Genomic DNA, 12,544 nt, shown 5'->3' with positions numbered 1-12,544 from the left:
AAAGTTGAAGGCTAATTTTATTATTATATTGATTGTTTAATTCCCACATTAGTGTCCCATTTGTGATTTTAGCGAGAGTGACCAAAATGACCAAACTATGTAACGTGGGTGCTTTAATTGCAATTTTTTATTTTTGGTGCCTAAAATTAACTCTCTCTTTTTTTAATTGGATGACTATTTGTATAGTTTATCCATATTAATAAAAAAAAACAAGGTAAACAGAGATTCTTGGTCATTGATTCAAAGGATTAGATAAGAATGATCTCATCTGATCTGATCCTATTCAATCCAATCTTCAAATATGTTTCAACAATTGATATGATCTTTATTAGTCCAGATATCATTCACATAATAAGCAAAACCATAAATATCATTCAAGAAAGTACTAACGTGGTAAGGGAATGGACACTCTCTTGTAGGGTGTAAATTGAGATACTAATGCTCGCAAGTTATTCAAAAAAAATAAATTCTATTTAGTAATTATCGAGTTGAATTTGAGCTTAATAATACTTAAACTCGAACAGCTCACGAGCCTTATCAAGTTTTTCATATATTTATATTATTAAATTACATTATAGCTCTTAATATATATTATTAACCTTAAGCTTAATTACTAAGTCGAGCTTGAGTGCGAAAATTAGTAAAAACGAGCTTAACCAAACTCGAACTCAAACTTAAAAATAAATATGTTCAATCGAGCTCGAATCGAGCTCTAAACTTCAAATTAAACTCGAACTCAAACTTGATAATATTCAAACTCGACTCGACTTCATTGCACCCAACATTCAAATACATTTTCCATATTTGTAAACATTATTGTATTCAATATTATTGAGACAAAGATGGAATAATGAAATATTAGGTACAAGTTCCATCAGTACGGTAAATTTGATCCACATTTCAAGGTGGATTTATCTAACTATAAATTTATTTATTTATTTTACTACTTCATTGTTTAATTCGTAATTTGTATGCTAATCTAATTCGTTGATTTCTTTTATATATTAACTAATAATCTTCTGTTAATACACTTTTTTATGTACATATGTATATGGAACTCAAATTACTTTTTTTTTTTATAGATTTTTTCCAAAAGCCGAGCTGTTTTTAACAATTTAATTTGATCCCATTTAATCTTAATAATTACTCTTTGTATTAAATAAAATAATAAATTCAGGTCCAGGAGATGGACTTGATTGTATAAAAAAAAAGGGGATTGTTGGCATGAAAAAGGGATTTCGAGGCGAAGGCCTGGATAAGTTTTTTTCCCCTTTTTCATATAATACCAAAATTATTTAATAAAATAGGCAGTGCGTGCATGACTTTTTGCAGATGACCTTTTACAGATGGTCATTTTCTTTGTCATATATGAAACCCCAATTTCTTTGCTTTTGGGTTTGGGACCAAAACTTCCAAAATATTAAATGCAAGATTATCGTAATAACCCTTAAACTCCACTTTAAATTTATATTTTAAATTAATATGTTGGTTTTTAAAATAAAAACGATTATTTATAATATCATGTTATATATCTTAAAAAATTACCAAAGTGATTATCCAATAATATTTAAAAATATTAAAAGATACCATTTTTTATTATTGGAAAAAAAAAAGTACCAATTTTAGAATTACTTTGTAAGTGCCAATTGAGTATTGCTATTATTTAACTTCGGATTATGCCTGTTTTTTCTCTAATTTAAAGTCGAGAAGAGATTTCGGGTAGAAATAGATATTATATCAAAAAAATGTTTTATATGTTTAAAAACAATTTCGTAAGATTTATTTTAAAAAAAATAATACTATAATTTTTTTAACAAATAAATAAAAAATTTATATTTAAAAATATTTTTTCAATATTTGAATATTTTAAAATTTTATAATAATTTTAAATTTTAAAATGAAATGTTTTTCAAAATATATAATTAATATCTTTATTAAAAACATATGTGATTTTGGTTGACATCGATTTCATTGTTAGCCTAAGAAGATGTGATTTTAATCACGTTGGAGTGCATTTATTCTCTTATAAAAAAAATGACAAATTAAATTCAAAGTATACTAAAAAGTACAAAAACTCGAAGTATATTTTAATTAAAAAATAAAAAAAATAAAGTACATCATTAGTCACCTAATTATTAGTGTATTTTTTTTGGTCACTAAATTACAAAACTTTCAATTTTGTCACTAATGTTTTTAATCCATTCTATTTTAGTCACCCTACGTTAAGGAATGATGATCTGATCTTTCTTTTATTAGTATAATAACCCATGTAGTCCTCAATATTTACACATTCTATCAATTTAATCTTAATTTTAAATAACTAAACAAATTTAACTCTTCACAATTACAAACTCTATCAATTTGATCCACCAACACATCTTTTATCATACTAAATAATAACTACCATTTGCTGAAGTCTCTTTACGAATTCATCACTTGTGGAACTGTTAGTTAGAATCCATTTAAAAATGTACATGCCTGTCATCTCAGTATGTTCACCGGTTCTACAGGTGCACCAATCTCGGAGGATGACCCATGGACTTGCTAATAAGTCAGCCTAGGGACAAAATTAGAAAAATTTTTAAGGCGGTCGAAATTAAATTATAATTATTACGATAGAAAAAATGTAATTTTATTATTTTAATAGATTATATTTTTATAATTTTTAAAGGATTAAATTGAATTTTTATATTTTTAGAAAGAGTCAAAATATAATTTTACTTTTACTAATTTAAATTTTTTTAAAATTTTAAAAGAGTTATATGAAAAAAAAATTATTTTTAGGGAGTCTGTCATCATATTTTCCAAGTTATTGCCTGTTGTAGACATAAATTCTTATGTTAAAATTTGATGGTATGAAGGGGAAAAGACAAGTATGAAGTTCCCAGCTCATTACAAGTGAATTAAGACAAAGAAATGAAGGGCCCATGGAAAACACATGAAAATACAAAAAAACATCTTTGTATTTATATATAACAATATATTTTAGTAATGTGGACCTAATTAACTCATTGCACCAAATTTAAAATAGATAATAATCCACAAAAAAAAATGGTTACTGTGAACGTTTGGCTAAATTGTAAAATTACTATTTTAGGCCTTGTTAAAATAAAATAAAACATTGAATGTAAATATTTTAAGGCGAAAATAAAAATAAAAAAGTGTGACCTTCTGAAAATAAGTATTTTTAATTTTGGAATCTGTGCGGTGGATTTTAAAAGATCCAAAAAAAAATTGAGTGCGAGAGAAGCGTGCAGCACGTTTCAAAAGATTACAAACAACAGTGCGTGTTAAAAGGTAGAGTCGCCCTGGTTGTGTAAGAAATATCTTTAAACCGAATAAAATGTAGACATAGGAGAGGCGGGAATTAATTGTTGCCGAAATAAGATACTAATTAGTGGAGCAGCGTGCGTTTGAATTGGATGATAAGTTGATCTATTTCCTATTGGTTAAACTTGGTGGACTCCCCAAAAGAGAGGGGGGGGGGGGGTTGGTCAACGTTGGACTTCTGTTTCGTCATAATATCTAAGCTTCAAAGTAACAACAACGTCACTGCTTCCTTCCAAACATTTAGTAACAACACCACCAAATCCTCACCTTTTGCTTTTATTCTTTTCTCACTTGGATGGAATTGGATACCCTCTAACACACCCATGTTTCTCTGATGAAACTTCAAAATAATTTGATACGTCTTTTTCTCTTTTCTTTTAATAAAAAACAGTCACAAGATCCACGTTTACAGATACGGAAAAAGGATTTTTAATATCCACACCTCACATCCAACTTCATACACCTAAAATTAGCCCACCTGAAAATTAAACTATTTATTATGATTACTTTTGAAAGAACTTGTTTCTGATTTAAAATCTGGATACTTAATTTTTTTTATTTTTGTTTTTATATAATATAAAAACAATATAAGATCGTAGACATCCTTAATATATATTTTAAAATTTTAGTACAACATAGATAAACATGAATTTTAGATGACTGCTTGATTTGGAAGGAGAGAGGAACCGAATTGGTTGCATCAGGGACCAGAGAGACAATGGCATTAATGTACAAATATTGGTTAATTTAACTGTGGAATTATGTGACAGTTCTGAATACAAATTCAACAGGTGAGAGGCAAAAAATTTAAAAAAAAAAAAACAAAGACAAAAACAAAGGGGAGCTGGGGGTATTTTCAGCAGCCGTTTCTTACAAAACTCCTTTAAATGCATGTGTTGTATAAATGGGTGGGTTTGGGCATTCAATCCTGAACCTAACTGCTGCATCATCCACACTATATTAGTCCAAGTTAGGATCTGGGCACCCACAATTAATGTAGTGTACTTGAGTTACTAGGGCCTACCAAATCTTCACACTTTGTTCCCTCACAAAGGCACTCTTCAGGGTTTGCATAGAAATAATCTTCCTCCTTTGGTTTGTCTGGAATTATCCGACGACGGAAGGGTTGTCCCATCCGTTTCTCATGCACTTGCCTTACAGCCAGTGCAAAATCATTCCATGGAAGTGTCCCGTTCTGATGCAAATCCAGCAATTCAACGAGTTTCTTTCGATCAGGCAGGACACTTCTTTTAAACCCAAGATACCTGAACAAAAGCTTGTCAAGCCTATGAAAATAACCGTTCCACAGTGTCATTACATAATTCAGTAATATATATACCTGCGATGACCTTCTACAACTTTTGCCATGTTCCCATAATATGTTGGAATGAATGTATTGCTGGCAACCGATACCATAAAGTCCAAAGCCGCCATCTGAGATGAATGGTTCTGAAATTGCTGCAGTTCTGCAGGATCTAATATTGTTTCCTTTTTAACCTGAAATTGTTACATTGTTATCAGATTTACAAGATCTACATGGGGATAAAAAACACAACAGAAACTACAGTTATAGGTGCCTGATTTAGAAGCCAGAAGTAGAGCTAACACCGGTTGCGGTTAGAAAACATGCAAACTGGGCAAAGATTAAAGAGATTCTGTTAGCTCAACTGAGTGCAGCGAAAATGGTTCATGCCATCCAAACTGTCCATTTGGCATGGGTGAGTGCCACATCACATTGGAATCAAAGAAGACCTCAACAACCATTTTCAACTAGGTTCCAAAAACCCTAACAAAAGCTAGTTTTCATGTGCACCGAAAAAGTTGTCAATATAGAAACCCAGTGCTCTCACCAGACTTTAAACAAACTTACGAATGCCCAAAGCAAAACATTTACAGGGTCAAAATCTCACAATGTGTGGAAATGCAGCTCTTAGCGATGCCAATCTCCGTTCACTGCCATAAATCTCACCAGAAGCGATGTAAATCTGAGTTTCCTTATCGAAACCTAATGCTTGCAAAACTAGCGTCGCTTCTTCGGGTGTCAGAGGACACAACCCTTGTTGTCTCCTCTCTTCAGACATTATCTCTTTCTCTCTCCACCAAGGGTATGCATACCTGAAAGAAAGGGGTAACTACCTAGTTACATTTCTGTATCATTGCGTCCTGATTCTTGAAACTGATAATGTTAAGATCACAAGATACTTCATAGATCTAAAAGTGCAGATTAATATCTTGTCATCACTAGTGCAAACATTTGATGCAACTCATAAAAAACAAGGCAAGGGTACACCATGGTCGTACTTTGGTTATTTGCCTACCAACGGCAGAAGGCATCATACTGTTATTTTTATTCCCTGTCTGACATTATACTTTAGAGAAGTGCTCATATCTAAGTCGCAGCACACAGATTTGCTATCTTATTTGTAGGGTGTGTGAATGCTGGGGTTCACTAATCACTACTTTGTGTCTCCTAAACAGATGGTACACCACTTTTTTGCTATGATAATTTGAGTGTTTTGACATGAATATTTCAGCTTCAAACATGGCAAACCTCAATCGTTTTAGCTCCTCAGCTTCTTCAACGGTGCAGCCATGCGTGCAACCTGAGAAAGCCAACATGTCCATCTCATATCTTAGATGCAATGCCACAAAGGGTCCCTTATCTTGGAGTATGCGAACCAATTTGTACCCCAATGTCTCAATCTCAGGAGTAAATTTCAGTCCTTGGAAATTCACACGGCACCTAAGTTTCTGAAGATCAAGTTGAATCCCATTATTTGCCAGTCGTGTATCAGTTCGATTGAAGTGCACTACCTTATGCTTACTGAACAGGGGAAGAATCTGCGAAAATAATATCAAAGGCATTAGATTTTACTGCATATATCCCTCCCCCACTCCCACCCCCCCCCCAAAAAAAAAAAAAAAGAGGAGATAAACACTTCCATCCATTCATTGAGAGAATCACCATTTTGTTGTTGTTGAAACAGTAAATGAGACAGAAACTCTTTTTTAAGCTAAAAATAGTAATTAATAACGAGCAACCAAACCTGTTCTAAGTAGTACTTTTCATTTGACCAGCTAACGGGAGACATCTGAAAAGCTTGAAACCCATATTTCCTACTAAACTTCTTTGGCAGCCTTTTGATAATCCGAACTTCATCCCTTAGAGAATCAATGAAATGGCTCACATCAAAAATGTCACCAAAATCACTGCCAAACAGATCATGAGTCAAAGACATTTACAGCAGCTGAGAAAGAACTAAACAACCTTTCCAGAATTATAAATATACCTAGGGTCCGCCCAGAATGATGTCTTATCAAGTTCTGGAACAACCAAAGTGAGATTTAAAAGTCGAGCAACGATTACCATGTCACAGATCTAAAAAGGCTTAATCAGCTTAAATTAATAACATAATGTTGAATAGAAGAACAAGGAAAAGATGAGCTAGAGAAAAGACACAGACCGCAGCACGCATTTGATTCAAGCCCCCATTGCATGAAACTTTGAGAAAACCATTACTTCTATAGTTTCCTGCAAAATGCAAATGTACAAGAATGAAGTTCTTACTTTTACCAAAAGATCAAACTGAGAAAGCAAAAATATTTCCTTCAATAAAATTCAGGGACACATACAAGGTACAAAGTATTGGTATAAATTTCTCAATTGCCCAAGAAGATTGCCCAGCATGTTAGATAATAAGGAAGCTAATGACTCAAAATAGTCTGGTAGCACAAGTTTGTACTTATATGGAATTTGTAAGATATTTAAAGAAACCAAGATACGGAGGTTCTTAAGTCATGAACCATTAACAATTTTTGGAAAGCAGAACTTACAAACCGTACCTTAACCCAAGTAATTCAGAAAGATGATCAAGAACCTAGAAATTTAGCATCCACGGTATGCTGACAAGCCTTGAAGGTAACATAGATGGCATGAATGCATTAGAGCTTCAAGGCAAAACTACTTACGAATAAAACTAAGGATGCTATAATGAAATGCAAACTGAAAAGTAAATAGCAATCTAACAGACACTGTCTTCCAGCAAGCAATAAAAATAAAATGCTGTTATAAGTGTTTCTAGTATAACAGAGTGATGCAGTTCAAATCTGAAAGGTGGCCTTTCCGTTAGCAATGATTGCACTCCTTGAGTAATTGGCAATCTTAATGAGCCCCAGACACCCCATCGGTGGAATGATGGAAGAAAGGTAAATATATGACATGTAATCAGAATGTTGTTAAATCAGCAACTAGAGAAAAATGAATAAATAAAGGGGAAGGTCGTAGTTCTTCAAGGTAACAAATATATCAAATGTAACAAGATGATCGATCAGAATGTTGCAAGATCAGCATCCAGATAGAAAATAAAGGGGATGATCTCTTTTCTTTGTCGCAACATATTGCTTTGTATTGATCATCTAAACATGCAGAAATAGCCAATCAAAAGGAATCAGCATATGATAGTGAACAAGAAAAACTATACCTTTAAAAGAGAAAATAACGATCAAAACAAAACAATTTCAAATCTCAAATCTGTGATATGCATTTTGAGAAACTGAAGCCAACACCAAGGTAGCAACTAGAAAAACATTCCTACAATTTATCTGCCAAACTTGTAGCTAAAAATCACTATGAGGGCCTAAAAAAACTTACTCATAAACAGAATAAAATTCCCAAGCATATTTCCTAAGACCCTTTTTCTCTCTTAATCAAATTCAAAATAAATTCCTAAGTGAATAAAAAATTTAGGGCAAATTCAAAGCAAAACAGAAAGAAGGGGTGACTCACTGGGGGGAGGAAGAGGAGGCGGGGAATGGAGCGAGTGTTGAAGACGAAGAGGAGGGCGAGAGGTCCAGGGAATCCGATTGGTCAAACCAGTAAGCAAACGCGGGTGCCATAACTCACAGACGGCAAGGAGCTGAATCAAACAAGTCCAAAGCAAAATGCTGGAACAAACTCTAAAGAACCAGACCTGAAGACGAGTCCTAGGAATCAGTTGACTAGGAATCTTGTCGCACCTCACTTGTATATTATTCTCTGATCTAACCTCCATTCCTCTTCTTCTCTCTTCATTGCCGCTTCTTCATTTCAACAAAAAATATCATTTCTTTTCACACTTTGCGATTTCCGTCCTTTTTTTCCCCAAAAAAAAGAAGCCCTAGAAAGAGATCTCGATCCCCAACAGATGAAGGTAAGAAAAAGAGAATTAAATTGAATAAATGAAAGAATCTCACCGACCGAACAGAAAACAACTGGAAAAGTTTTTTATTTTCCTTTTCAGGCTTTTAACTGATATAAAGTACATTTAGACTATGAATTTTATGCATATTTTTCACTTTTCTATTCTGTTTTCTCTAGTGGATAGGGTCTGTTTGGTTACCGGGAAGATCGAAGAACTTTGAGGAATTAAATAAAATAATATATATATATAAGGGAAAAATTAAATTGGACGGACGGCTTCGAAGTTCGAACGTTTCAATGATTTATTGTCTAAATCCAGCCTCAGCATGCACACTCACGGGAGAAATAACTTCATCCAATTTTTATTATTAAACTATTTTTTTTTCCAAAATATTGTTTAGTCTGTTCAAACCCACCTCCATTAACGAGATTTGTTCGAGATTTAAATAACCAATCTTTTTAAGTCTTTCCTCAATCCAAAGCTTCTAAATAACAATTTTTAATTAATAAATTTCGAGGTTAATTTAAATATTTTATTTTTTTTAAAGATTTAATTAATTCCTTTAAAAAATAACATTAACTTCAAACAGTTTACCTCACTCCATTTTTATTTTCTACATTCTCATTTTCTCGATTTTTTTTCTAAACTGGAAATTCAAAATTTTATATTAGCCTCTTCTTTATAATAGATTGCAAGAAAAACATGTAACCAAGGTTACAACAACAAATTAAGAGTGAATATTCTAGCATTGTGAAAATAAGAGTTCAAAAGAGTCCAACGTACAAACCTAAAATGACTTAAAAGGATGATGGTATTTATATAGTTAGTCAGATGAGTGGTTTCACCTTGGTGCTTAAATTTGTTTATGTTATTGTTGAATGATAAAAATGTAAGGCTCATACTTTTCATTTTTCATGCAGTGAAGCCATAATGACGTTGAAAGATATAGCTCTACTAACAAACCTTTCAACTGACAGTAACGAGGTAATTGGAAGCAGTGATGTTGAGATTCTGAATTTACTCATTAGCTTGTTAGCACATACCTCACAAACAACGTTAACGTGGACTGGAAGCAAGTGAAATTTGCATGGTTAGAGAGTTAATTCGCTAAATGGCGTGGTGGTAATTTACTTTGTCTCTTAATAATGTAATCTAGAGTTCCGTCTCCATTCATAGAAATAAAACACATTTCATAACCAACTATTTACTTCTTTAAAGAGTTCCCATACAAAGAGAATTAACTATTACTATCAGCTCTACGTGGATGACTGGAGAAGCACTAATGCCAACAAATTTTGGCACATTTTTTCTTATAAGCTTAATATATTATTTGATAGAACTTATAATTTTAATAACATGTGATAATGGTACTTGTATTTAATACTCATAATTTGGACCATTCTATATAAAGGAGTTGGCTTGTTTGTGATAGGAAATTGATAAATATGTAAAAGACACCTACAATGACTATTGCAACTTTAGGTATAGTGAGATTGAGAATAAGTTAAAATTTGTGTTTTTTGTGTTCACACTTTTTTGATCTAAATTTTAGATGTGATGGTCTCTAAAAATTATTTACAATGAACTTCACTATAGTTTAGCGGTCAAATTTATTATAAACGTATTGAGTTAACATATCATGTCATCATTACATTAAGGGGTAGTAGAAGTTAATAGACAAATGATCAAAATGTAACAAATTGATGAGATTAGTAGTTATTATGTAATTTTTAAAAATTAAGTGACCAAAATATAATTTTAACTTAATAATTCACTAATATATATAACATCTCAATGATGGAAATAAAAATAATATATAACATATAAAAAAAATACATATTATTGCATATTAATAATAAAAATAACATTATTGATTTTTATAAATAATTTTAAAATATAAAAATCTTAAATTGTGGCTGATTAATTGAGTATTTATTTATTTTAAAAATAATTTCGGTTTGAATGATAATTGTACCAAAACAAAATAATTTTAGAAAACAAACAATTATATGATTAGAAGGTATTAAATAAAATTTTAAAATAGTAGGAAGAGTTTAATGTTTTTTTGAGAGGTAAATATTGAAATAGTGAAAATTTAAAAAGACAAAGAGAGATTTAGTTGTTGCTGAATTCAAACTCAAAATAACATAACCCTTATTAATTAATGATTATAAAATTTAGAGAGAACCAATGATGAAGTCATACTAACATCATCTCATCATCTCTAAAATTATAAAAATGATCGAAAAATTTTGAAAAGGGTTTTTCATCATTTAAATCAGTTACACTAACCTAGAGCTGTGCATGGGCCGGGCTACCCGGCCCAGCCCGAAGGTCCGCCCGAAAATGGAAGGGTATGGGTAAAAATATAAGCCCGAAATATGGGTTTGGGCACAAAAACAAGGCTCGTTTAGAAAATGGGCCGGACTCGGGTAAAAAATTTTTAGCCCGAGCCCGGCCCGGCCCGAATTATATAATAAGTATATTTTTTATTTTTAATTATATTTTAATTTTAATTTTAATTTTAATATAATCAATTTTTATTATATTTTTCAAATTGTGTATTGTTTTAAGAATTGTTTTAATATATTTTTTTATTTGTTTCTTGTTTTAATATTTGTTTTAAATGTATTTGATTATTTAATATATTTTAAATTTTTTTATTTAATAAAATAAGTTAAAAAAATTTAATATGGGCCGGGCCGGGCCAGGCCGAGCTCGGGCTTAACAATTTTATTTCGGGCAGGGCTTGGGCAAATTTTTAGGCCCATATTTCTGGTCGGGCTGGGCCCGGGCTTAGAAAACGGGCCTGAAAGTTTTTGTGGGCCCGACCCAAACCCGGCCCGGCCCAGCCCATGCACACCTCTGCACTAACCTTAACACTTGGGAGTAATAGAATCGTTTAATATTTTAATGAATTATGTAATTTTTAAAAATTAGGTGTAACAATTTTTTACCATTTAATTTAATTTTTTATTTCTTTTAATTCTTAAATTTACATTTACTGTCAAATAATTCTAAAATAGATAGAAAAGTTATCGTTTGTTAACTTTGTTAATATGTCATATACGTGGATTGCCATGTAAATGACATATCAACTTTTAATTAATTTTTTAAGTTTAAAAAAAGATTTAACTTTTTTAATTTTAAAATAATTTTAATCTTTTTTTAATTATTTAAAATAATATTTTTTAAAAATTTTTAAAATTTTAAAATATTAATTAAATACTGATGTGTTATCCACGTGATAACTCACGTGTATGCAACATCAACAAAATTAACTAAGATTATGTTTTTCTGTCTATTTTAAAAATGAAAAAATAAATGAAAAGCCCAAATAAATAATTATACCTAAAAAAACTGAAAAGTTCATAAGCGTATATATCGCGTATATATCTCTATCTTTTTTTTTGGGGAAACGTATATATATATCTCTATCTAATGTGCTTAATAGTTATTTGTAAAAATTCTTAATAAGATGCACTTTAATTTGATTTACTCTTCATAACAGAGAATGTTTATCATTATGACTGCTCTCTAAAATGAAATCAAATAGAAGTTATTTCCGTAAACGACATTAACCGTACCTTATGTTTTGTTGGTCAATAATTCTTAAACCTTATATTCTCTTCGGGTTTCTTTCCTCGAGTTCACTGATCCTCTGAAAAAAAGAAGGTTAAAAAGTTGTATATACCATATATTAGAGATATACATTTGTGTTTTTAGCACTCACACTCGAATTCAATTCGAATCCTAATGACAAATATATCTATGCCAAAATGAGTATTAATTCACATGGGATGCTTGCTAAACAAGCTCCTACAATGGAGGAAAAAACCCTAAAAAATTTGAACATGCTCGCATCTAACACATACAGTATCAGACACCCAAAGATCGAAGCTACGTTACGCTGAATAAGATCCTAAATTTTAGGCATCTTTATCGAAGTGTTCTTATCCCTAATATATATACCTTTATCAAGTGAGTATAATTAATTAAGTGCAAAATATATATATAAAAAAAAAACTTACATA

At 31.3% G+C, this 12,544-nt stretch overlaps 1 protein-coding gene across 3 annotated transcripts; it reads right to left on the bottom strand.

Moving 5' to 3' along the window:
- Window positions 1-4,054: 4,054 nt before the first annotated feature.
- Window positions 4,055-8,840, bottom strand: LOC107920442 (rhamnogalacturonan I rhamnosyltransferase 1). Of its 3 annotated transcripts, none has more exons than XM_041083149.1 (8): window positions 8,117-8,840; window positions 6,795-6,862; window positions 6,621-6,709; window positions 6,378-6,540; window positions 5,882-6,171; window positions 5,241-5,445; window positions 4,670-4,827; window positions 4,055-4,595 (listed from the first exon to the last, which is right to left on the bottom strand). In XM_041083149.1, exons 1-8 carry the CDS (start codon window positions 8,379-8,381, stop codon window positions 4,322-4,324), a joined length of 1,512 nt encoding a protein of 503 aa, XP_040939083.1. In that variant the 5' UTR covers window positions 8,382-8,840; the 3' UTR covers window positions 4,055-4,321. The 3 variants fall into 3 exon arrangements, with proteins under 3 accessions (XP_040939083.1, XP_040939084.1, XP_040939085.1); XM_041083150.1 differs by having other exon boundaries at window positions 6,378-6,492; window positions 8,117-8,729; XM_041083151.1 differs by having other exon boundaries at window positions 6,621-6,654; window positions 8,117-8,197.
- Between the last annotated feature and the right edge of the window lie 3,704 nt (window positions 8,841-12,544).

This window comes from Gossypium hirsutum, chromosome A12 (assembly GCF_007990345.1).
Source record: "Gossypium hirsutum isolate 1008001.06 chromosome A12, Gossypium_hirsutum_v2.1, whole genome shotgun sequence".
Classification (NCBI taxonomy): Eukaryota; Viridiplantae; Streptophyta; class Magnoliopsida; order Malvales; family Malvaceae; genus Gossypium; species Gossypium hirsutum.
The sequence above is the reverse complement of the archived record's forward strand: the minus strand, read 5'-3'. Positions and strand labels throughout refer to the sequence as shown.